Raw genomic sequence first — 27,773 nt, forward strand, 5'->3', positions numbered from 1 at the left:
AAGATATACATCAACAGTTACATTGAACAAGGACAATGTAGTTCGAGTCTGTAAATTGAGTCAGCAGGAAGGACGGGTTTGTTATTGCTTAAGTCAGGTGGATGGACGAGTCTGGGGAGATTGAGCCAGCAGGAAGGATGGATTTATATTGCCTGAGTCAGGTGGATGGACGAGTCTGTATATTGAGTCAGCAGGAAGGATAGGTGTATATTGCCTGAGTAATGTGGATGGACGAATCTGTTTATACTGAGTCAGCAGGAAGGATGGGTTTATATTGCCTGAGTCAGGTGGATGGACGAGTCTGTGTATATTGAGTCAGCAGGAAGGATGGGTTTATATTGCCTGAGTCAGGTGGATGGACAAGTCTGTGTATATTGAGTCAGCAGGAAGGACGGGTTTACATTGCCTGGGTCAGGTGGATGGACTGGTATGTATTGCCTGAGTCAGGTGGTTGGACAAGTCTGTGTAACTTAAGTTCACGGCAAATGAAATAAGGGTACAAGGGCCCCGGGAATTTATATTCATTTACATTTATCATGGAGGGAGTATAGGTGGATAAGCCTTCAAATGCAGAAAATCAACAAACCTCCATTCCACCCTTCTCTCATCTTCCATACCCTTTTTGGCCTTACAGCTCAAAGAATAAAACTAGTGGATAAAAACAGGGTGACTAATGTAGAAGGGAAGGGGATCAGAAAGAAACTGTACCACTTGACAAACTTCGTCTGAGGTCCAGCTTGTCATTTAGATGGACGTCTGTTTTGACTGAGTCAACTGAATCTGTATAGCCTTATTCAGCTAAAGTGGGCGGTTACGTGAAGCCTGGAGCTGCTGGGTGTAAGGGTATGATTCTTTGATATTAGCATCATGAATTATTCGTTAAGAGAAATAGCTTGACCTGCAATTTATAGACCATCAGTCAATATTCCCTATTCACATGTACCTGATACGAACACGAATGAAACGTGTCTTCACGAACTATTCTGGGCGGAACACCTTGCACCATCTTACGCTACCTGTCATAGTTTTATTCAGTTCGTATTTCTATGCTCTCTTATTTCTTACTTCACCTTTTATAATGGAAAGCTCAAAAAGACGAAATACAAAGTAGTTTAAGTACTTCATCAAGATCTCGATAGAAGGCAATCGCTAACTGCTTTACACAAGACAGCGCACATCTGTACCCATAATTTTCATCACTGAAATAATCAGGACTTGAACAATTTGCCGAGAATAATAGGCATTTTGTGCACTGGGGTATTCATATCGATTGTATTTCAATAAAAGATAAGAAATTAATGCTCAAAATATTTACAAAAATGAGATATAAGGTCAATACTGAAAATACAGTGTATGTACAGTGCAAGAAAGTAGTAATATAGATATTCCTTAGAAAATATGGACATTCAATTGTTTCTTCGTTGACAATGTTGAGCGCTAGTCGTTATCCGTCCGTGGTGTCGTCGCTCCAGATGTTTACTTATTGAGTAACTTACAGACAAGTACAGTACACAGCAAACCTTGGACAGAACTGCAGACCTGGCGAGAGATTAGCTGACGTACATCCTGAGTTTTTCCGCAGCGATGGTTTGGAAGGAAATGCAAGATGGTAAGACGTAAGGCCAAAGACCGTGAGAGTCTTGGCAGAAAAGGACTGGGTTTATTCAGTGTGATTTAAGAGTTGTCAGTGTTTAATGATAACATGAGTGAGGACATTGCAAGAGGCCTGTAGGCTCTTGCTAGGCAGGTCCTGAGTCTGTCCAACTTGCAGCCAACCGCCTAAACCCATAAACACACCCATCCTTCGTTTCAAGCTACTTGAAGACCTAGTTTCCACTACTGTACTTTCCAACTTGTTTTATGAATCTACTACCCTATGCCTGAACCAATACTTACCCACATAGGACCTAAACCTATTTTTTCTAATTCAAATGCATTATTTCATGTCCTATCTGTTGGCGCCATTCTAGGAACTTTATCCATGTTACCTTTATTAATGCCCTTCACCCATGTAAAACTTCAATCATATCCCCTCTGTCCCTCTTCCTCTTAAGTGATTGTAAATTCAGTCTTTTTAACCTTTCTTCATAATTGAGGTTTCTAATTCCAGGGAAAATTTTTGTCGTTCGCCTTTGTACTACCCTTAAATGATCTATATCAACTGTATAGTATGGATCCCAAACCATACTGAATAATCCCAAATGTGGTCTCACCAACGCAAATTAAAAGTTGCAATAATACTCTAGGAGTTTTATTGCTGACAGTCCCACTGATGAACCCTAACATCCTATTAGCCTTATTACGCACATTGATTGTTGCCATGGCTTAGGATCCTTGCTTACCAGTACTCCTAAATTTCTTTCATGTTGTTTTACCAATAGTAATATTGTCCAGTTTGTGATTAGTGTTCCTATCTTTATCTGCACTAAGTGTTGTACATTTATCTATGTTGAATTCCATTTTCCATGTACCTGCTCATTCTGATAATCTATTTAAGTCCCTCTTCATATTCAAAATTTTTTACAAGTTAATTACGACCCCTATATTTATGAATCCCCTAAGTTCAAGATATGTCTCAACATTTTAGTTCACGACTTATGTCGTTTGGCCTCCGAGGTAATGTATCACCTGGTGTTGATACTGAACATTATCCCCTTGAGAATGATATGCACTGGTGATTGTAGAATATGAAGCTCCTCATAACAGTCTGTGTTGCAGGAACTTAAGATAACTTATGATGGAGGGTCCATGAGTACAGTGCTAGGGAAAGCATGACATACATGTAAAGTTGCATACTGATAACCATGTACACTGCCTGTGACACCTGTTGTGGACAAAACATACTACTTATTGGTAGGAAATGGTAAAAGTGGACTTAGCAGCAAGTGGAACCATGGAAGCGGAAGTGAGTCACAGTGTGGGAGATGGGGTGAAGGTTCTGGCAGCGATGAAGATTTTGTGGAAGGAGAGACGTTATTGTAGAGAGCAAATGTGGGTATGTTTGAAGGAATAGTAATTCCAACATTGTTATATGGTTGTGAGCTTGACCTATAGATAGGGTTGTACTGAGGAGGATGGAAGTGTTGGAAATGAAATGTTTGAGGGCAATGTGTGGTGTGAGGTGGTTTGATTGAGTAAGTAATGAAAGGGTGAGAGATGTGTGGAAATAAAAGCAATGTGGTTGAGAGAGCAGGAGAAGGTGTTGAAATGGTTTGGACACATGGAGAGAATGAGTGAGGAAAGATTTACAAAGAGGATCTATGTGTCAGAGTTGGAGGGAACGAGGAGAAGCAGGAGACCAAATTGGAGGTGGAAGGATGGAGTGAAATTTAAAGGGATCAGGGCCTGAACGAACATGCTGGAGGGTGAGAGGCATGCAAGGAATAGAGTGAATTGGAATGATGTGGTATACCAGGGTTGATGTGCTGTTAATGAACTGAACCAGGGCAATATGATAGGCATGTAAAAGATAGCCTTTTGGATGTTAATGTGCTGAGAGGAGCAGCTAGAGGGATGTCTGATCACTATCTTGCGAAGGTGAAGGTATTACAGAGAATTTATTAAAAAAGGGAGTGACTTTGCTGTTGACTGGTTGGTAAGGATATTCATTGTATGTATGGCTTGTAGTGAAGTGCCTGAGGATTGGTGGAATGCATGCATAGTGCCATTATACAAAGGCAAAGGGGATAAAGGTGAGTGTTCAAATTATTGAAGCATAATTTTGTTGAGTATTCTTGGGAAATTGTATGTAAGGGTATTGATTGAGAGAGTGAAGGCATGTATAGAGCATCAGATTGGGGAAGAGCAGTGTGGTTTCAGAAATGGTAGAGGATGTGTGGATCAGGTGTTTGCTTTAGAGAGTGCATGTGTGTGTGAGAAATACTTAGAAAAACAGATGGATTTGTATGTAGCATTTATGGATCTGGAGAAGGCATATGATAGGGTTGATAGAGATGCTTTGTGGAAGGTTTTAAGAGTATATGGTGTGGTAGGTAAGTTTGAGGACAATAGGTGGTGTGAGGTGGTTTGGTCAAGTAAGCTATGAAAAGGTTAGAGATATGTAGAAATAAAAAGAGTGTGGTTGAGAGAGCAGATGAGGGTGTGTTGAAATGGTATGGACTCATGACAAGGAAAGGGTAAGAGAGATGTGTGGAAATGAAAAAAGTGTGGTTGAGAGAGCAGATGAGGGTGTATTGAAATGGTCTGGACATATTGAGAGAAAGAGTGAGGAAAGATTGACAAAGAGGACATATATGTCAGAGGTGAAGGGAAGAAGGAGAAGCAGGAGACCATATTGGAGGTGGAAGGATGGAGTGAAAAAGATTTTGAGTAATCGGGGCCTGAACATACAGGAATGTGAGAGGAGTAGAAGGAATAGAGTGAATTGGAGTGATGTCGTATGCCAGGGTCAACATGCTGTCTATGGACTGAACAGGGCATGTGAAGCATCTGGGGTAAACCATGGAAAGATGTGGGGCCTGGATGCGGCTAGGGACCTGTGGTTTCAGTGCATTACACGTGACAGCTAGAGACTGAGTGTGAACAAATGTGGCCTTTTTTGTCTGTTTTCATGACTACCTTGCTGAAGCGGGGACGTAGTGATGCTATTTCGTGTGTGGTGAGGTAGCGACAGGAATGGATGAAGGCAAGCAAGTATGAATATGTACATGTGTATATATGTATATGTTTGTGTATGTTTATATATATGTATGTATATATGTATGTTGATAGAGATGCTTTGTGGAAGGTATCAAGAATATATGGTGTGGGAGGCAAGTTGTTAGAAGCAGTGAAAAGTTTTTATCGAGGATGTAAGGCGTGTGTACGTGTAGGAAGAGAGGAAAGTGATTGGTTCTCAGTGAATGTAGGTTTGCGGCAGGGGTGTGTGATGTCTTCATGGTTGTTTAATTTGTTTGTGGACGGGGTTGTTAGGGGGGTGAATGCAAGAGTTTTGGAAAGAGGGGCAAGTATGCAGTCTGTTGTGGATGAGAGAGCTTTGGAAGTGAGTCAGTCGTTGTTCACTGATGATACAGCACTGGTGGCTGATTCATGTGAGAAACTGCAGAAGCTGGTGACCGAGTTTGGTAAAGTGTGTGAAAGAAGAAAGTTGAGAGTAAATGTGAATAAGAGCAAGGTTATTAGGTACAGTAGGGTTGAGGGTCAAGTCAGTTGGGAGGTAAGTTTGAATGGAGAAAAACTTGAGGAAGTAAAGTGTTTTAGATATCTGGGAGTGGATCTGGCAGTGGATGGAACCATGGAAGCAAAAGTGAGTCATAGGGTGGGGGAGGGGGCGAAAATTCTGGGAGCCTTGAAGAATGTTTGGAAGTCGAGAACATTATCTCGGAAAGCAAAAATGGGTATGTTTGAAGGAATAGTGGTTCCAACAATGTTGTATGGTTGCGAGGCGTGGGCTATGGATAGAGTTGTGCGCAGGAGGGTGGATGTGCTGGAAATGAGATGTTTGAGGACAATATGTGGTGTGAGGTGGTTTGATCGAGTAAGTAATGTAAGGGTAAGAGAGATGTGTGGTAATAAAAAGAGTGTGGTTGAGAGAGCAGAAGAGGGTGTTTTGAAATGGTTTGGTCACATGGAGAGAATGAGTGAGGAAAGATTGACAAAGAGGATATATGTGTCAGAGGTGGAGGGAACGAGAAGTGGGAGACCAAATATTAGGTGGAAAGATGGAGTGAAAAAGATTTTGAGTGATTGGGGCCTGAACATGCAGGAGGGTGAAAGGCGGGCAAGGAATAGAGTGAATTGGAACGATGTGTTATACCGGGGTCGACGTGCTGTCAGTGGATTGAACCAGGGCATGTGAAGCGTCTGGGGTAAACCATGGAAAGTTCTGTGGGGCCTGGATGTGGAAGGGGAGCTGTGGTTTCAGTGCATTATTACATGACAGCTAGAGACTGAGTGTGAACGAATGTGGCCTTTGTTGTCTTTTCCTAGTGCTACCTCGCACACATGAGGGGGGAGGGGGTTGTTATTCCATGTGTGGCGGGGTGGCGATGGGAACAAATAAAGGCAGACAGTATGAATTATGTACATGTGTATATATGTATAAGTCTTTGTGTGTATATGTATGTGTACATTGAGATGTATAATTATGTATATTTGCGTGAGTGGACGTGTATGTAAATACATGTGTATGTGGGTGGGTTGGGCCATTCTTTCATCTGTTTCCTTGCGCTACCTTGCTAACGCGGGAGACAGCGACAAAACAAAATAAAAATAAATAAATGAAAAGGGGACTAGAGAGAACATTAGACAACCGTGTACCAGAGAAAAGTAAGATATTAGGAGAGGTACAAGACATGGTGTTCAACAGAGGAGAGGTTACTTGAGAGATCACAAATGTTCGTGTAGTGAATAGAAAATGAGGAAGGCTTAACAGTGAGGGAAAGGTAATGGGAGGGACTGGTACTTCTGCACCTGAGGGACTGGTACTTCTGATTCTTAGCACCCGGTGATGCCAGGAACTAGATGCCAGAGATTTGTTGGACTTCGTCATGCTGATAATTAGAAATGCTTTCGTGGACAGCAGTTGGCAAACAAAAAAGGTTTGAGTAGGTGTATGATGCTTGTAAGATGATGGAAGGACTAGGCCAGTAGTCCAATTTTGATGTGACTGAAAGTAAGACCAGCAATCCTAACATAGATAGTGTGAGATGGTTGTGGGCACCATGTTTATATTCCTCAGTCAGGATGGTAGTACCACCTTGGGCAGCTGCTGTCAACAGCTGGCTTGTAAGGAAGTAAATTCTAGATTGATGTGGGTAAAGCTGAAAGTGGATGGCAATAGATGGGTGATTACTGGTGCTTATGCACCTGACCATGAAAAGAATGACCATGAGAGGCAAGTGTTTTGGGAGCAGCTGGGTGATCATATCTGCTGTTTTGGTGCATGAGGCTGGTTATTAGTGACGAGTGATATAAATGCAAAGGTAAGCAATGTGACAGTTGAGGGTATAATTGGTTCGCATGGGGTATTCAGTATTTTGAATGGAAATGGTGAAAAGCTTGTGGAGTTGTACTAAAAAAGAACTGGTGATTGGGAATGCCTGGGTGAAAAAGAGATATACACTGGACATCATTGAATTATGTATTGATTGATAGGCATGTAAAAGAGGGACTTTTGGATGTAAATTCCCTGAGAGGGGCAGCTGGTAGGATGTCTGATCAATATCTTATGGAGGTAAGGACAGATCACAGGAGAGAAGGCTTTGCTCTCTTAGGCAGTGTCTGCATTTTTTTTTTTTTTAGCTCTTTTCTTTATTGACTGACTGCTTTTGGGTTGATGCCTATGATCTGTGAATTTGAAGCTTCTGGAGGGATTGGGTTGGTGATATCATCTATTTTGATGTCTGATTGGTTAAAGGTGAGCACAAAATAAGCAAGCTACTTCAATTTTGGAATGATAATAATGGATGAGGAAGCCAGAGTTTCCCCATCAGTAAAGTAAAGGGTTAGAAGGTCGTAAGTCTAATTTTCGTAAGAAAATATCATGGTGAATCTCTTGAGCTCATGGGACAGATGGCACTGCAGAGAAAAGATTTATAGAATGTCAAAACCTACATTATTCTTTATTATCCACGTCTCATACCCCAGCACCTCAACACTGCCATCACAATTATCATCACTTATACTACCACCCCATTTGCAGAGGGAATAGACAGACCCCTTTTAGCATAGAGCTCTTTCATTACAACACTGACTCTTGTTGGGATTATTTTTTTTTTAGCTACAGAACAGAAAAAGGTAAGAATCCATCAAGCTCTTGAAAAGTTTTCTTTAAAAACATACAATACACATTGGTTTAGGTCTGTCAGTTTGTCTGATATATGTGCTAAGCCAGTGGGAAAAGCTAATAGCCTAGGGAAGCCGTTGTATATCACTTAAAGGTGAGCATTGGTGCTGTTGGTATGCATCTATACTAGAGCCATGTATTGATTGCCCTTTGTAGCACTTCTTTTCCAATTTTTAGTTCTTTGACCAGGAATGCATCCCCAGCACTACTAGAGGTCTGTTTATACTTTCCCATGGAAAACCTTGATTTTTGTAAAGCACTGTAATTGCTGTTGTTTATTGTTCAAGTCAAAATTGAATTTTTACTTCTCTGCATTCCTTGGCAATTCTTTTCAGAGCATGTGGCTGAATCAGGTAACTAATGCTGGACCTCCTTTCATGTTTTAGATCCCCATCTGCCAACTCGGAAGGATGTTGGCACTCTCGGCCGAAAGATATCTCTAACAGCAAATTTTTTTGAAGTAACTGTATCTGATGAACATGTTTGGTTGTACCATTATGATGTTGTGATAAATGAACTCAACAGACAAGAATCACTGATGCCCAAGAAGAAACGCATGTAAGTCTTTTAATTTTTTATAGATTTTTTAACTTGTCAAGATCTGGGAATAAAAAATTTTCTTGTTTTTTTTTTGAGTTAGAATTCTTAGTTGTTGATATTTTGAAGGTAGGATTCATGTATCCAGCAGGCCTTATGTTATTTACTTTTCAAGTTTTTAGATCAAAACTTATCAGATACTGAGATTAGAAACAGGAGAAACATAGGTAGAGGAGTCATCTCAGTGATTTGGGCCTTATTATTGAATGAATTTAGGAAACCAATCTGTAGATCATTCAGTGACAGTGGTAAACAGTTTAATGTGCATTCTGCACATTATACTTTTAAGTTCTAAAAAGAGCATTTGAAAATTCACAGAATGTGGCCCAAAGGACTTAACTTGTTTTATGTAAGATTGAATCTAACCTAACAACCTTGTGAATGATTAAAATAATGTTGATATCCTTAACAATCCATACTCAGATTTTTGATAACTTGCCTTTCTCTCCATAGTAATAATGTACCAGGAAGTAAGCTTTCAATGAAAAGTGTTTGATTAGCTACTTCTGTTCGTACTTATATAAAATGATAAAGAGGGAAGGATTTCTAACCCCAAAACTTGTGCCCCATTTGATCTCTTATTATGAGTCCAGGAGATGTATGGGTATTATTCTTTTCCCTTATCCATTGGGATCATGTGATCTTAATATTGATAATGATGGTACTGGTAAAATTCATTATTTATTTTATTATGTATATATTTTATCAGTTTGGTAAAGTGTGTGAAGAAGAAAGCAGAGAGTGAATGTGAATAAGAGCAAGGCTATTAGGTACAGCAGGGTTGAGGGACAGGTCAGTTAGGAGGTAAGTTTGAATGGAGAAAAATTGGAGGAAGTAAGGTGTTTTAGATGTCTGGGAGTGGATTTGTCAATCTTTCCTCACTCATTTTCTCCATGTGACCAAACCATTTCAAAACACCCTCTTCTGCTCTCTCAACCACACTCTTTTTATTACCACACATCTCTCTTACTCTTTCATTACTTACTCGATCAAACCATCTCACACCACATATTGTCCTCAAACATCTCATTTCCAGCACATCCACCCTCCTGCGCACAACTCTATCTATAGCCCACGCCTCGCAACCATATAACATTGTTGGAGCCACTATTCCTACAAACATATCCATTTTTGCTTTCCAAGATAATGTTCTCGACTTCCACACATTTTTCAACGCTCCCCAAACTTTTGCCCCCTCCCCCACCCTATGATTCACTTCCGCTTCCATGGTTCCATCCTCTACCAAATCCACTCTCAGATATCTAAAACACTTCACTTCCTCCAGTTTTTCTCCATTCAAACTTACCTCCCAATTGACTTGTCCCTCAACCCTATTGTACCTAATAACCTTGCTCTTATTCACATTTATGTGAGAAATACTTAGAAAAACAGATGGATTTGTATTTGGCATTTATGGATCAGGAGAAGGCATATGATAGGGTTGATAGAGATGCTTTATGGAGGGTCGTAGGAATATATGGTGTGGAAGGTAAGCTGCTAGAAGCAGTGAGAAGTTTTTATCAAGGATGTAAGGCATGTGTATGAGTATGAAGAGAGGAGAGTGATTGGTTTCCAGTGAAGGTTAGTCTGCAGCAGGAGTGTGTAATGTCACCATGGTTGTTTGTTTTGTTATGGATGGGGTGGTTATGGAGGTAAACACAAGAGTTTTTTAGAGAGGGGCAAGTATGCAGTCTGTTGGGGATGAAAGGGACTGGGAAGCGAGTCAGTTGTTGTTCGCCGATTACACAGCTCTGGTGGCTGATTCAAGTGAGAAACTGCAGAAGTTGGTGACTGAGTTTGGGAAAGTGTGTGAAAGGAGAAAGTTGAGAGTAAATGTGAATAAGAGCGAGGTTATTAGGTTCAGTAGGGTTGAGGGACAAGTAAGTTGGGATGTAAGTTTGAATGGAGAAAAATTGAAGGAATTGAGGTGTTTTAGATATCTGGGAGTGGATTTAACAGCAGATGGAACCATGGAAATGATTCAGAGTGGGGGGAGGAGGCTAAGGTTCTGGGAGCGATGAAGAATGTGTGGAAGGAGAGAACATTACCCTGGAGATCAAAAATGCATATGTTTGAAGGAATAGTAGCTCCAACTATATTATATGGTTGCGTGGCATGGGCTATAGATAGGGTTGTACAGAGGAGGGTGAATGTGTTGGAAATGAAATGTTTGAAGACAATTTGTGGTGTGAGGTGTTTTGATCAAGTAAGCAATGAAAGGGTAATAGAGCTGTTTAGAAATAAAAAGAGTGTGGTTGAGAGAGAAGAAGAGGGTGTTTTGAAATGGTTTGGGCATGTGGAGAGAATGAATGAGGAAATATTGACAAAGAGGATATATGTGTCAGAGGTGGGAGGGAAGAAGAAGTGGCAGACCAGATTGGAGGTGGAAGGATGGAGTGAAAAAGATTTTCAGTGATCGGGGCCTGAACATACAGGAGGGTGTAAAGCATGCAATGAATAGAGTGAATTGGAGTGATATGGTATACTGGGGTCAACATGCTAGCAGTTGACTGAACCAGGATATGTGAGATGTCTAGGGTAGACCATGGAAAGGTGTGTGGGGCCTGGATGTGGAAAGGGAGCTGTGGTGTTGGTGCATTACATGTGACAGCTAGAGACTGAGAGTGAATGAATGTGACCTTGTTTTGTCTGTTTTCCTGCCGTTACCTCGCTGAAGCAGGGATAGCGATGCTGTTTACTTTGGGATGGGGTGGTGCCAGGAATGGATGAAGGCAAGCAAGTATAAATATGGACATGTTTATGTATGTACATGTCTGTGTATGTGTATATATAAATTTGTATATATTTTTTTTTATTATACTTTGTCGCTGTCTCCCGCGTTTGCGAGGTAGCGCAAGGAAACAGACGAAAGAAATGGCCCAACCCCCCCCCCCCCATACACATGTATATACATACGTCCACACACGCAAATATACATACCTACACAGCTTTCCATGGTTTACCCCAGACGCTTCACATGCCTTGATTCAATCCACTGACAGCACGTCAACCTTGGTATACCACATCGCTCCACTTCACTCTATTCCTTACCCTCCTTTCACCCTCCTGCATGTTCAGGCCCCGAACACACAAAATCTTTTTCACTCCATCTTTCCACCTCCAATTTGGTCTCCCTCTTCTCCTCGTTCCCTCCACCTCCGACACATATATCCTCTTGGTCAATCTTTCCTCACTCATTCTCTCCATGTGCCCAAACCACTTCAAAACACCCTCTTCTGCTCTCTCAACCACTCTCTTTTTATTTCCACACATCTCTCTTACCCTTACGTTACTCACTCGATCAAACCACCTCACACCACACATTGTCCTCAAACATCTCATTTCCAGCACATCCATCCTCCTGCGCACAACTCTATCCATAGCCCACGCCTCGCACCCATACAACATTGTTGGAACCACTATTCCTTCAAACATACCCATTTTTGCTTTCCGAGATAATGTTCTCGACTTCCACACATTCTTCAAGGCCCCCAGAATTTTCGCCCCCTCCCCCACCCTATGATCCACTTCCGCTTCCATGGTTCCATCCGCTGCCAGATCCACTCCCAGATATCCAAAACACTTCACTTCCTCCAGTTTTTCTCCATTCAAACTCACCTCCCAATTGACTTGTATATGTTAGCGTTTTTATGTGTATGTATGTGTATATGAGAGGATGGGCCATTCTTCCTTTGTTTCCAGTCACTATCTTGCTGACATGGGAAATGGCAATCATGTATAATAATAATTGTAGAGAATATTGAGGGATTCTTCCTTTCTTCTGGATCTGGTGCCAGTCAGTATTGTAAGGGTATTTAGTTTGTTGCTCTTGTGTTAATGTTTTTGGTGTGGGGAGTGAACATCATACATTAGACTTCCTGCATGCCCCACCTACACCATGGAAAGTAAATGACACTGGGAGACTGCAATACAGGGGAGTCATTAATCCTGATAGAAATGCTATTCAGGTCCTGAGTGATGCCTGGGCAATGTGAGGAGGCCTATTGTGATGTGGTTTATGAATGCTAAATTTGGCATGCAATTTAAAGCGATGGTGCAGAAAGTTTGGCTTATGTGATGAATGTTGCTGTTGATTCAAATCATTATATGATGTATGTAGCAATCCCAATCCCAGTGACCACAGTCTGCATGAACATTTTCTTGGAGATATTTCACATGTTTTTAACATATATTCATGAATTATATGTAGAAATACAAAAGGAATACAAAGGAATTCATGTTGAAGCAGACCATAATTCCTTTTGAGACTGTTTTTGATAGGGGAAGACATCAGGCACTCATATATTAGGGTAGCATAAGTAGAAAGGCATATAGATGATTCAAAGAGGAAAAATTGCAAATTGATGCTACTAAAGAAGCACAATAAATGTTAGTCATGCACATGAAATATTTATTGTTTCTGTACTTGAATGTCCGTACGGCACTGCTTTCAATTACTCAGATTAGTAAATTATTCCATTTGTTAGCAGTGGTATCAAAGAAAAGTACTTACCTCATTTAAGGGAAACTGTTGTCCCTCGAGTTTGTATCCATTAGTAAGAGTGAAATCAGATGCGTCAATCCTTAAGTAGCTTATTAGATTGAGGTTATTGAAGCCTTTGATTATTCAGAATACCTGTAATACATCACCTCTTAACATTCTGTTCTCTAAGTTAGATAGATTTAAAGTAATTTAGTTAACTCTCATAGGATTTGTTTCTCATCCCAGGAACCATTGTGGTATCTTAACATTTTGTTCTCTAAGTTAAATGGATTTAGAATGATTTAGTTAACTCTCATAGGATTTGTTTCTTATCCCAGGAACCATTGTGGTAGTTTGACCTTGTAATCTCTCTGTTCCGTCTCTTTCCTTTTTCAAGCAGAGTGACCAAAACTGGACACAATAGTCAGGTTGGGGATGCATCAGTGAATTGTAAGAAAGAAATATTTCTCTAGACTTAAACTCGAAAGCCTTACCTATAAATCAAAGAATTTTTCACCCGTTATACTGCTTCCGTGCATTGCTTACGTTTAGGTCAACTAAGATTATTCCCGATTCTTTTTCTTTGCTTAAGTTTCGCAGCTAAATAGAATTCATACTGTAGCTTGCCATATCGTCATTATTACCATTGCATGAAACTTTACACGTACTGATATCTACAAATGAGCCCATTCCATCAGTTTATCCATGTCAGTTTGAAGCTACTGATTTTGAGTTTCAGTTGTGGATGTAGATTTCTTTCCTAGTGTAACATCATCTGCAAATTTTTACATCTTAAAATGCAGCACATTATCAGTATCATTAATACATATAGAAAAGAGAACTTGTCCCAGGACTGATCCCTGTGGCACAGCACTTGTTACAGCTAAACATTCTGAAGTTTGACCTTTAATCACTTCTTGTTGTCTACTGTCACTCAGTCAGTTATCTAACCACAGAAATGCAACCCCATGTAGAGCAAGTGACTTGACTTTTGCTTGTAACCTTTGGTGTGGAACTTTATTGAATGCTTTTTGAAAATCTAAATGATAGCATTATTTGTTTTACTTTCTACATACACATTGATTATATCACATAAGAAATCCCATAGATTTTAGCACCGGTTGCTTTACTTATACATGTTGATTATATTGTATAAGAAATTAAGTAGATATGTTAGACAAGCGATTTCATTGCACACCATGCTAGATTTGTTAATGAAATACTGGTCTTCAAAATGGTTTACAGTTTTGTTGTGAATAATGCTTTCAACGACAGGTGTTATGCTAAATTCTTGGCAGCGATGTATTGAAAAGAGCAGTCAAGGGTTTAACACGCATTTTTCACCTTTCTCATTTTTCTTGGATAAAACCTATCAGGGCATACCATTTTGTTTTCACTGTATTTATTGCTGATGGCATATCTTCAACTTTTATATCATTATAATGCAGAACATTCTCCTCTTTTAGCAGAGGAACTGGATTTAGTACCTAGATTGTGTTTTAACTCGTAAATACAAATCAGAAAATTCATTAAAGATTTTTGTCTTGGTTTTGTTGCCTTGAACCAGTTTGATGATTTCTGTAGCTAATGGCCCATTTGACTCAGTGATGGCTGTTGCTTCTGACAAAACTTTAAAACTTCTTAGGGTTTCATTTTTTTTTTTTTTTTTGCAGTATATGCTTCATACTGATGTTTACTTTAACATAAAAAGTCTTTTAGGTTCCCTGTGCATGTGGACACAATTTGATCAAGTAAGTAATGAAAGGGTAAGAGAGATGTGTGGTGATAAAAAGAGGGTTGAGAGAGCAGAAGAGGGTGTGTTGAAATGGTTCAGACACATGTAGAGAATGAGTGAGGAAAGATTGACAAAGAGGATATATGTGTCAGAGGTGGAGGGAAGGAGAAATGGGAGACCAACTTGGAGATGGAAGGATGGAGTGAAAAAGATATTGAGCAATCAGGACCTGAACATACAGGAGAGTGAAAGGCATGCAAGAAATTGTGAATTGGAACAGTTTGGTATTCTGGTGTCGATTTGCTGTCAGTGGATTGAACCAGGGCATGTGAAGCATCTAGGGCAAACCATGGAAAGTTTTGTGGGGCCTGGATGTGGAAAGGGGGCTGTGGTTTTGTTGCATTACACATGACAGTTAGAGACTGAGTGTGAACGAATGTGGCCTTTTTTGTCTGTTCCTGGTGCTGTCTCGCTGGTGGGGATGCTATTTTGTGTGTGATGGGGTGGCGACAGGAAAGGATGATAGCAGCAAGTATGAATATGTACATGTGTATGTATGTATATGTCTGTGTATATATCTATGTATGGTTTTTTTTTTTTTTTTTTTATACTTTGTCGCTGTCTCCCGCGTTTGCGAGGTAGCGCAAGGAAACAGACGAAAGAAATGGCCCAACCCCCCCCCCCCCATACACATGTACATACACACGTCCACACACACAAATATACATACCTACACAGCTTTCCATGGTTTACCCCAGACGCTTCACATGCCTTGATTCACTCCACTGACAGCACGTCAACCCCTGTATACCACATCGCTCCAATTCACTCTATTCCTTGCCCTCCTTTCACCCTCCTGCATGTTCAGGCCCCGATCACACAAAATCTTTTTCACTCCATCTTTCCACCTCCAATTTGGTCTCCCTCTTCTCCTCGTTCCGTCCACCTCCGACACATATATCCTCTTGGTCAATCTTTCCTCACTCATTCTCTCCATGTGCCCAAACCATTTCAAAACACCCTCTTCTGCTCTCTCAACCACGCTCTTTTTATTTCCACACATCTCTCTTACCCTTACGTTACTTACTCGATCAAACCACCTCACACCACACATTGTCCTCAAACATCTCATTTCCAGCACATCCATCCTCCTGCGCACAACTCTATCCATAGCCCACGCCTCGCAACCATACAACATTGTTGGAACCACTATTCCTTCAAACATACCCATTTTTGCTTTCCAAGATAATGTTCTCGACTTCCACACATTTTTCAAGGCTCCCAAAATTTTCGCCCCCTCCCCCACCCTATGATCCACTTCCACTTCCATGGTTCCATCCGCTGACAGATCCACTCCCAGATATCTAAAACACTTCACTTCCTCCAGTTTTTCTCCATTCAAACTCACCTCCCAATTGACTTGACCCTCAACCCTACTGTACCTAATAACCTAGCTCTTATTCACATTTACTCTTAACTTTCTTCTTCCACACACTTTACCAAACTCAGTCACCAGCTTCTGCAGTTTCTCACATGAATCAGCCACCAGCGCTGTATCATCAGCGAACAACAACTGACTCACTTCCCAAGCTCTCTCATCCCCAACAGACTTCATACTTGCCCCTCTTTCCAGGACTCTTGCATTTACCTCCCTAACAACCCCATCCATAAACAAATTAAACAACCATGGAGACATCACACACCCCTGCCGCAAACCTACATTCACAGAGAACCAATCACTTTCCTCTCTTCCTACACGTACACATGCCTTACATCCTCGATAAAAACTTTTCATTGCTTCTAACAACTTGCCTCCCACACCATATATTCTTAATACCTTCCACAGAGCATCTCTATCAACTCGTATCATATGCCTTCTCCAGATCCATAAATGCCACATACAAATCCATTTGCTTTTCTAAGTATTTCTCACATACATTCTTCAAAGCATCTATGTATGTATATGTTGAAATGTATGTGTACATGTGTGGGCATTTATGTATACACATGTGTATATGGGTAGGTTGTGTCATTCCTCATCTGTTTCCCTGTGCTATCTCGCTAATGTGGAAGACGGCGTTTAAGTATAATAAAAAAATGATAATGTTGTTTATAGGTCTCATGGAGTTCCTTATGTTTTAATTACAAAGACAATGAACACTCCTTTATTTCATTGAAATCAGTAATTTTTGTTGTAAGAAGTTTAGGATTTATTCATTTTATCCTATGCTAGCTCTTTCTCTTCTACTTTCTTGCACGCCTCCTGATTTGGCTGGTACAGAGATACCTCTGGAAGATTCCTATTCTATGTTAAACTTATGTATCTGTTTATAAATGCTAAGTTCAACCCCATATATAGATAATCTGCTCCCCATCACATACAGTTTTCTTTGTAATTTTTGTCTTTTACTTGCAGGAAGATTTTTGAGAACATGAAAAAGTCTTATCGTCAGTTCAAGAATTTTCCTCTTGCCTTTGATTCTGAGAAAAATGCATACAGTGTCAATCTCATTCCAAAGTTTAAGAAAAAGACTGGAAACAAATATGAAGTAAGTACAACAGGATCTTTAAGTCAAATTTTTGAAGTGAATGTTTAGAAGTTTAGCCTGTTTACTACTTGGGTGTGGAATGTTATTCATGCAGGCCAGTTATATTTTACAGCTGTGTCAGAAATCATTGCTTATAAGTTATTCATAAAGTGAAGTTTTTATACAAAGAAGATATGCTAATCTGTCTTCTACAGATAGATCTTTCTGGCCTTTGGTCATTAGTGTGTGGATCAATTTCTGGTGTTCTTCCTTTGCTTTTGTGTACTAATACTGATGATGCTATTCCTGTTTCTCCTTGAAAGTAATTTCCCATATATTCCCCACTTGTTGTAGAAGGCAACTGAAGGGGTGGTGGGAGCATGGTACTGGAAACCCTACCCTCCTTGTATTACAGTTTCTATAAGAGGAAACAGAGAAAGAAGTCAAGCAGAAAGTGCTCATCTTCCTCGAAAGCTCAGGTTGGGGATGTCTGAATTTGTGTGGATGTAACCAAGATGAGAAGAAAGGAGAGATAGATAGTATGTTTGAGGAAAGAAACCTGGATGTTTTTGAATGAAATGAAGCTTAAGGGTGAAGGGGAAGAATGGCTTGTAAATGTATTGGGAGTAAAGTCGAGGTTGGTGAAAGGACAAGAGCTAAGGAAGGAGTAGCTCTATTCTTGATGCAGGAATTTTGGGAGTGTGATAGAGTGTAAGGAAGTAAATCCTAGATTGATGTGAGTAAAACTAAAAGTGGATGGAGAAAGATGGATGGTTATTGGTGTTCATGCACCTGGTTATGAGAAGAAGAATCTTGAGAGGCAAGTGTTTTAGGAGCAGCTGAGTGAGTGTGTCAGCAGTTTTCATGAACAAGACTGTGTACTAGTGATGGAGGAAACAAGAAGTAGCAAACCAAATTGGAGGTGGAAAGACGGAGTGAAAAAGATTTTGAGAGAATTTGCAGGAGGGTGAAAGACATGCAAGGAATAGAGTGAATGGGAACAGTAAGGTATACTGGCATTGATGTGCTGTCAGTGGACTGAACCAGGGCATGTGAAAGGTCTGGGGTAAACCATGGAAAGATCTGTGAGGCCTGGATGTGGATAGGGCTCTGATGTTTTGATGCATTACACATGACAGCTAGAGACTGGGTGTGAACAAATGTGGCCTATTTTTGTCCAATTTCTTGGCGGTACCTTGCTGATGCATGGGGTGGCAAAGCTGTTTTCTGTTGGTTGGGTTGGCGCTGGGAATGGATGAAGGTAAGCAAGCATGAATATGTATGTGTGTATATATGCATATATATATATATATATATATATATATATATATATATATATATATATATATATATATATATATAATGCGGGAAATGGCGAATAGTTTGAAAGAAAGAAAAAAGAATATATTTTTTTTTTTTTTTTTCAAACTATTCGCCATTTCCCGCATTAGCGAGGTAGCGTTAAGAACAGAGGACTGGGCCTTTGAGGGAACATCCTAACCTGGCCCCCTTCTCTGTTCCTTCTTTTGGAAAAAAAAAAAAGAGAGGGGAGGATTTCCAGCCACCCGCTCCCTCCCCTTCTAGTCGCCCTCCACGACACGCAGGGAATACGTGGGAAGTATTCTTTCTCCCCTATATATATATATATATATATTATCCCTGGGGATAGGGGAGAAAGAACACCCCCCACGCACCCCCCGTGTGTCGCAGAAGGCGACTAAAAGGGGAGAGAGCGGGTGGCTGGAAATCCTCCCCTCTCGTTTTCCTTTTAATTTTCCAAAAGAAGGAACAGAGAAGGGGGCCAGGCGAGGGCATTCCCTCAAAGGCCCAGCCCCCTGCTCTCAACGCCACCTCGCTAATGCGGGAAATGGCGAATAGTTTGAAAGAAAGGGCAAATGAGAGTTGGGGTGAGAGACTATCATTAAATTTTAGGGAGAATAAAAAGATGTTCTGGAAGGAGGTAAATAGGGTGCGTAAGACAAGGGAGCAAATGGGAACTTCAGTGAAGGGCGTAAATGGGGAGGTGATAACAAGTAGTGGTGATGTGAGAAGGAGATGGAATGAGTATTTTGAAGGTTTGTTGAATGTGTCTGATGACAGAGTGGCAGATATAGGGTGTTTGGGTCGAGGTGGTGTGCAAAGTGAGAGGGTTAGGGAAAATGATTTGGTAAACAGAGAAGAGGTAGTAAAAGCTTTGCGGAAGATGAAAGCCGGCAAGGCAGCAGGTTTGGATGGTATTGCTGTGGAATTTATTAAAAAAGGGGGTGACTGTATTGTTGACTGGTTGGTAAGGTTATTTAATGTATGTATGACTCATGGTGAGGTGCCTGAGGATTGGCGGAATGCGTGCATAGTGCCATTGTACAAAGGCAAAGGGGATAAGAGTGAGTGCTCAAATTACAGAGGTATAAGTTTGTTGAGTATTCCTGGTAAATTATATGGGAGGGTATTGATTGAGAGGGTGAAGGCATGTACAGAGCATCAGATTGGGGAAGAGCAGTGTGGTTTCAGAAGTGGTAGAGGATGTGTGGATCAGGTGTTTGCTTTGAAGAATGTATGTGAGAAATACTTAGAAAAGCAAATGGATTTGTATGTAGCATTTATGGATCTGGAGAAGGCATATGATAGAGTTGATAGAGATGCTCTGTGGAAGGTATTAAGAATATATGGTGTGGGAGGCAAGTTGTTAGAAGCAGTGAAAAGTTTTTATCGAGGATGTAAGGCATGTGTACGTGTAGGAAGAGAGGAAAGTGATTGGTTCTCAGTGAATGTAGGTTTGCGGCAGGGGTGTGTGATGTCTCCATGGTTGTTTAATTTGTTTATGGATGGGGTTGTTAGGGAGGTAAATGCAAGAGTCTTGGAAAGAGGGGCAAGTATGAAGTCTGTTGGGGATGAGAGAGCTTGGGAAGTGAGTCAGTTGTTGTTCGCTGATGATACAGCGCTGGTGGCGGATTCAGGTGAGAAACTGCAGAAGCTGGTGACGGAGTTTGGTAAAGTGTGTGGAAGAAGAAAGTTAAGAGTAAATGTGAATAAGAGCAAGGTTATTAGGTACAGTAGGGTTGAGGGTCAAGTCAATTGGGAGGTGAGTTTGAATGGTGAAAAACTGGAGGAAGTGAAGTGTTTTAGATATCTGGGAGTGGATCTGTCAGCGGATGGAACCATGGAAGCGGAAGTGGATCATAGGGTGGGGGAGGGGGCGAAAATTTTGGGAGCCTTGAAAAATGTGTGGAAGTCGAGAACATTATCCCGGAAAGCAAAAATGGGTATGTTTGAAGGATTAGTAGTTCCAACAATGTTGTATGGTTGCGAGGCGTGGGCTATGGATAGAGTTGTGCGCAGGAGGATGGATGTGCTGGAAATGAGATGTTTGAGGATAATGTGTGGTGTGAGGTGGTTTGATCGAGTAAGTAACGTAAGGGTAAGAGAGATGTGTGGAAATAAAAAGAGCGTGGTTGAGAGAGCAGAAGAGGGTGTTTTAAAATGGTTTGGGCACATGGAGAGAATGAGTGAGGAAAGGTTGACCAAGAGGATATATGTGTCGGAGGTGGAGGGAACGAGGAGAAGAGGGAGACCAAATTGGAGGTGGAAAGATGGAGTGAAAAAGATTTTGTGTGATCGGGGCCTGAACATGCAGGAGGGTGAAAGGAGGGCAAGGAATAGAGTGAATTGGAGCGATGTGGTATACAGGGGTTGACGTGCTGTCAGTGGATTGAATCAAGGCATGTGAAGCGTCCGGGGTAAACCATGGAAAGCTGTGTAGGTATGTATATTTGTGTGTGTGGACGTGTGTATGTACATGTGTATGGGGGGGGTTGGGCCATTTCTTTCGTCTGTTTCCTTGCGCTACCTCGCAAACGCGGGAGACAGCGACAAAGTATAAAAAAAAAAAAAAAAAAAAAAAAATATATATATATATATCTTTTTCTTTCTTTCAAACTATTCGCCATTTCCCGCGTTGGCGAGGTAGCGCCAAGAACAGAGAACTGGGCCATTGAGGGAGTATGCTCACCTGGCCCCCTTCTCTGTTCCTTCTTTTGGAAAAAAAAAAAAAATGAGAGGGGAGGATTTCCAGCCCCCCGCTCCCTCCCCTTTTAGTCGCCTTCTACGACACGCAGGGAATACGTGGGAAGTATTCTTTCTCCGCTCTTTCTTTCATACTATTCGCCATTTCCCGCCTCAGCGAGGCAGCGTCAAGAACAGAGGACCGGGCCTCCGAGGGAACATCCTCACCCGGTCCCCTTCTCGGAAGATTTCCAGCCCTCCGCTCCCCTCCCCTCCAGCTGCCCTCCACGACACACAGGGAACACGTGGGAAGCATTCTTTCTATATATATATATATATATATATATATATATATATATATTTTTTTTTTTTTTTTTTTTATACTTTGTCGCTGTCTCCCGCGTTTGCGAGGTAGCGCAAGGAAACAGACGAAAGAAATGGCCCAACCCCCCCCCCCCCATACACATGTACATACACACGTCCACACACGCAAATATACATACCTACACAGCTTTCCATGGTTTACCCCAGACGCTTCACATGCCTTGCTTCAATCCACTGACAGCACGTCAACCCCTGTATACCACATGACTCCAATTCACTCTATTTCTTGCCCTCCTTTCACCCTCCTGCATGTTCAGGCCCCGATCACACAAAATCTTTTTCACTCCATCTTTCCACCTCCAATTTGGTCTCCCTCTTCTCCTCGTTCCCTCCACCTCCGACACATATATCCTCTTGGTCAATCTCTCCTCACTCATTCTCTCCATGTGCCCAAACCATTTCAAAACACCCTCTTCTGCTCTCTCAACCACGCTCATTTTATTTCCACACATCTCTCTTACCCTTACGTTACTTACTCGATCAAACCACCTCACACCACACATTGTCCTCAAACATCTCATTTCCAGCACATCCATCCTCCTGCGCACATCTCTATCCATAGCCCACGCCTCGCAACCATACAACATTGTTGGAACCACTATTCCCTCAAACATACCCATTTTTGCTTTCCGAGATAATGTTCTCGACTTCCACACATTTTTCAAGGCTCCCAAAATTTTCGCCCCCTCCCCCACCCTATGATCCACTTCCGCTTCCATGGTTCCATCCGCTGACAGATCCACTCCCAGATATCTAAAACACTTCACTTCCTCCAGTTTTTCTCCATTCAAACTCACCTCCCAATTGACTTGACCCTCACCCCTACTGTACCTAATAACCTTGCTCTTATTCACATTTACTCTCAACTTTCTTCTTCCACACACTTTACCAAACTCAGTCACCAGCTTCTGCAGTTTCTCACATGAATCAGCCACCAGCGCTGTATCATCAGCGAACAACAACTGACTCACTTCCCAAGCTCTCTCATCCCCAACAGACTTCATACTTGCCCCTCTTTCCAGGACTCTTGCATTTACCTCCCTTACAACCCCATCCATAAACAAATTAAACAACCATGGAGACATCACACACCCCTGCCGCAAACCTACATTCACTGAGAACCAATCACTTTCCTCTCTTCCTACACGTACACATGCCTTACATCCTCGATAAAAACTTTTCACTGCTTCTAACAACTTGCCTCCCACACCATATATTCTTAATACCTTCCACAGAGCATCTCTATCAACTCTATCATATGCCTTCTCCAGATCCATAAATGCTACATACAAATCCATTTGCTTTTCTAAGTATTTCTCACATACATTCTTCAAAGCAAACACCTGATCCACACATCCTCTACCACTTCTGAAACCGCACTGCTCTTCCCCAATCTGATGCTCTGTACATGCCTTCACCCTCTCAATCAATACCCTCCCATATAATTTACCAGGAATACTCAACAAACTTATACCTCTGTAATTTGAGCACTCACTCTTATCCCCTTATATATATATATATATATATATTTTTTTTTTTTTTTTTTTTTTTTATACTTTGTCGCTGTCTCCCGCGTTTGCGAGGTAGCGCAAGGGAACAGACGAAAGAAATGGCCCAACCCCTCCCATACACATGTACATACACACGTCCACACATGCAAATATACATACCTACACAGCTTTCCATGGTTTACCCCGGACGCTTCACATGCCTTGATTCAATCCACTGACAGCACGTCAACCCCTGTATACCACATCGCTCCAATTCACTCTATTCCTTGCCTTCCTTTCACCCTCCTGCATGTTCAGGCCCCGATCACACAAAATCCTTTTCACTCCATCTTTCCACCTCCAATTTGGTCTCCCTCTTCTCCTCGTTCCCTCCACCTCCGACACATATATCCTCTTGGTCAATCTTTCCTCACTCATTCTCTCCATGTGCCCAAACCATTTCAAAACACCCCCTTCTGCTCTCTCAACCACGCTCTTTTTATTTCCACACATCTCTCTTACCCTTACGTTACTTACTCGATCAAACCACCTCACACCACACATTGTCCTCAAACATCTCATTTCCAGCACATCCATCCTCCTGCGCACAACTCTATCCATAGCCCACGCCTCGCAACCATACAACATTGTTGGAACCACTATTCCTTCAAACATACCCATTTTTGCTTTCCGGGATAATGTTCTCGACTTCCACACATTTTTCAAGGCTCCCAAAATTTTTGCCCCCTCCCCCACCCTATGATCCACTTCCGCTTCCATGGTTCCATCTGCTGACAGATCCACTCCCAGACATCTAAAACACTTCACTTCCTCCAGTTTTTCACCATTCAAACTCACCTCCCAATTGACTTGACCCTCAACCCTACTGTACCTAATAACCTTGCTCTTATTCACATTTACTCTTAACTTTCTTCTTCCACACACTTTACCAAACTCAGTCACCAGCTTCTGCAGTTTCTCACATGAATCCGCCACCAGCGCTGTATCATCAGCGAACAACAACTGACTCACTTCCCAAGCTCTCTCATCCCCAACAGACTTCATACTTGCCCCTCTTTCCAAGACTCTTGCATTTACCTCCCTAACAACCCCATCCATAAACAAATTAAACAACCATGGAGACATCACACACCCCTGCCGCAAACCTACATTCACTGAGAACCAATCACTTTCCTCTCTTCCTACACGTACACATGCCTTACATCCTCGATAAAAACTTTTCACTGCTTCTAACAACTTGCCTCCCACACCATATATTCTTAATACCTTCCACAGAGCATCTCTATCAACTCTATCATATGCCTTCTCCAGATCCATAAATGCTACATACAAATCCATATATATATATATATATATATGATAGTCTCTCACCCCAACTCTCATTTGCCCTTTTTTTCACCTCTTGCACCTTTCTCTTGACCTCCTGTCTCTTTCTTTTATACTTCTCCCACTCAATTGCATTTTTTCCCTGCAAAAATCGTCCAAATGCCTCTCTCTTCTCTTTCACTAATACTCTTACTTCTTCATCCCACCACTCACTACCCTTTCTAAACAGCCCACCTCCCACTCTTCTCATGCCACAAGCATCTTTTGCGCAATCCATCACTGATTCCCTAAATACATCCCATTCCTCCCCCACTCCCCTTACTTCCATTGTTCTCACCTTTTTCCATTCTGTACACAGTCTCTCCTGATACTTCTTCACACAGGTCTCCTTCCCAAGCTCACTTACTCTCACCACCTTCTTCACCCCAACATTCACTCTTCTTTTCTGAAAACCCATACTAATCTTCACCTTAGCCTCCACAAGATAATGATCAGACATCCCTCCAGTTGCACCTCTCAGCACATTGACATCCAAAAGTCTCTCTTTCGCACGCCTGTCAATTAACACGTAATCCAATAACGCTCTCTGGCCATCTCTCCTACTTACATAAGTATACTTAAGTATATCTCGCTTTTTAAACCAGGTATTCCCAATCATCAGTCCTTTTTCAGCACATAAATCTACAAGCTCTTCACCATTTCCATTTACAACACTGAACACCCCATGCATACCAATTATTCCCTCAACTGCCACATTACTCACCTTTGCATTCAAATCACCCATCACTATAACCCGGTCTCGTGCATCAAAACCGCTAACACACTCATTTAGCTGCTCCCAAAACACTTGCCTCTCATGATCTTTCTTCTCATGCCCAGGTGCATATGCACCAATAATCACCCACCTCTCTCCATCAACTTTCAATTTTACCCATATTAATCGAGAATTTACTTTCTTACATTCTATCACATACTCCCACAACTCCTGTTTCAGGAGTATTGCTACTCCTTCCCTTGCTCTTGTCCTCTCACTAACCCCTGACTTCACTCCCCAGACATTTCCAAACCACTCTTCCCCTTTACCCTTGAGACTATCAGTAAATTTTAGGGAGAATAAAAAGATGTTCTGGAAGGAGGTAAATAGGGTGCGTAAGACAAGGGAGCAAATGGGAACTTCAGTGAAGGGCGTAAATGGGGAGGTGATAACAAGTAGTGGTGATGTGAGAAGGAGATGGAATGAGTATTTTGAAGGTTTGTTGAATGTGTCTGATGACAGAGTGGCAGATATAGGGTGTTTGGGTCGAGGTGGTGTGCAAAGTGAGAGGGTTAGGGAAAATGATTTGGTAAACAGAGAAGAGGTAGTAAAAGCTTTGCGGAAGATGAAAGCCGGCAAGGCAGCAGGTTTGGATGGTATTGCAGTGGAATTTATTAAAAAAGGGGGTGACTGTATTGTTGACTGGTTGGTAAGGTTATTTAATGTATGTATAACTCATGGTGAGGTGCCTGAGGATTGGCGGAATGCGTGCATAGTGCCATTGTACAAAGGCAAAGGGGATAAGAGTGAGTGCTCAAATTACAGAGGTATAAGTTTGTTGAGTATTCCTGGTAAATTATATGGGAGGGTATTGATTGAGAGGGTGAAGGCATGTACAGAGCATCAGATTGGGGAAGAGCAGTGTGGTTTCAGAAGTGGTAGAGGTTGTGTGGATCAGGTGTTTGCTTTGAAGAATGTATGTGAGAAATCCTTAGAAAAGCAAATGGATTTGTATGTAGCATTTATGGATCTGGAGAAGGCATATGATAGAGTTGATAGAGATGCTCTGTGGAAGGTATTAAGAATATATGGTGTGGGAGGCAAGTTGTTAGAAGCAGTGAAAAGTTTTTATCGAGGATGTAAGGCATGTGTACGTGTAGGAAGAGAGGAAAGTGATTGGTTCTCAGTGAATGTAGGTTTGCGGCAGGGGTGTGTGATGTCTCCATGGTTGTTTAATTTGTTTATGGATGGGGTTGTTAGGGAGGTAAATGCAAGAGTTTTGGAAAGAGGGGCAAGTATGAAGTCTGTTGGGGATGAGAGAGCTTGGGAAGTGAGTCAGTTGTTGTTCGCTGATGATACAACGCTGGTGGCTGATTCATGTGAGAAACTGCAGAAGCTGGTGACTGAGTTTGGTAAAGTGTGTGGAAGAAGAAAGTTAAGAGTAAATGTGAATAAGAGCAAGGTTATTAGGTACAGTAGGGTTGAGGGTCAAGTCAATTGGGAGGTGAGTTTGAATGGAGAAAAACTGGAGGAAGTGAAGTGTTTTAGATATCTGGGAGTGGATCTGGCAGCGGATGGAACCATGGAAGCGGAAGTGGATCATAGAGTGGGGGAGGGGGCGAAAATTCTGGGAGCCTTGAAGAATGTGTGGAAGTCGAGAACATTATCTCGGAAAGCAAAAATGGGTATGTTTGAAGGAATAGTGGTTCCAACAATGTTGTATGGTTGCGAGGCGTGGGCTATGGATAGAGTTGTGCGCAGGAGGATGGATGTGCTGGAAATGAGATGTTTGAGGACAATGTGTGGTGTGAGGTGGTTTGATCGAGTGAGTAACGTAAGGGTAAGAGAGATGTGTGGAAATAAAAAGAGCGTGGTTGAGAGAGCAGAAGAGGGTGTTTTGAAGTGGTTTGGGCACATGGAGAGAATGAGTGAGGAAAGATTGACCAAGAGGATATATGTGTCGGAGGTGGAGGGAACGAGGAGAAGAGGGAGACCAAATTGGAGGTGGAAAGATGGAGTGAAAAAGATTTTGTGTGATCGGGGCCTGAACATGCAGGAGGGTGAAAGGAGGGCAAGGAATAGAGTGAATTGGAGCGATGTGGTATACCGGGGTTGACGTGCTGTCGGTGGATTGAATAAAGGCATGTGAAGCGTCTGGGGTAAACCATGGAAAGGTGTGTAGGTATGTATATTTGCGTGTGTGGACGTATGTATATACATGTGTATGGGGGGGGTTGGGCCATTTCTTTCGTCTGTTTCCTTGCGCTACCTCGCATACGCGGGAGACAGCGACAAAGTATAAAAAAAAATATATATATATATATATATATATATATATATATATATATATATATATATATATATATATATTCTTTCTTCTTTTCTTTCTTTCATACTATTCGCCATTTCCCGCATTAGCGAGGTAGCGTTGAGAACAGAGGACTGGGCCCTTGAGGGAATATCCTCACCTGGGCCCCTTCTCTGTTCCCTCTTTTGGAAAATTAAAAAAAAAAGTGAGAGGGGAGGATTTCCAGCCCCCCGCTCCCTCCCCTTTTAGTCGCCTTCTACGACACGCAGGGAATACGTGGGAAGTATTCTTTCTCCCCTATCCCCAGGGATATATATATATATATATATATATATATA

At 41.6% G+C, this 27,773-nt stretch overlaps 1 protein-coding gene across 2 annotated transcripts in view; it reads left to right on the forward strand.

Annotated features, from left to right (window-relative positions):
• Positions 1 to 229: 229 nt before the first annotated feature.
• The window catches only part of LOC139755121 (protein argonaute-2-like), a 196,267-nt gene continuing 168,723 nt past the window's right edge, over positions 230 to 27,773 (forward strand). Inside the window, exons 1-3 of one of the 2 annotated variants that reach the window (XM_071673262.1) lie at positions 230 to 1,609; positions 8,194 to 8,365; positions 17,039 to 17,171. In XM_071673262.1, the coding sequence (XP_071529363.1) occupies positions 1,585 to 1,609; positions 8,194 to 8,365; positions 17,039 to 17,171 (330 nt within the window). In that variant the 5' untranslated portion in view covers positions 230 to 1,584. The remainder of the gene's footprint in view (positions 1,610 to 8,193; positions 8,366 to 17,038; positions 17,172 to 27,773) is intronic. The other variant, XM_071673261.1, reaches the window with a different exon arrangement.

The sequence above is a fragment of the Panulirus ornatus genome, chromosome 18 (genome assembly GCF_036320965.1).
Source record: "Panulirus ornatus isolate Po-2019 chromosome 18, ASM3632096v1, whole genome shotgun sequence".
Lineage (NCBI taxonomy): Eukaryota > Metazoa > Arthropoda > Malacostraca > Decapoda > Palinuridae > Panulirus > Panulirus ornatus.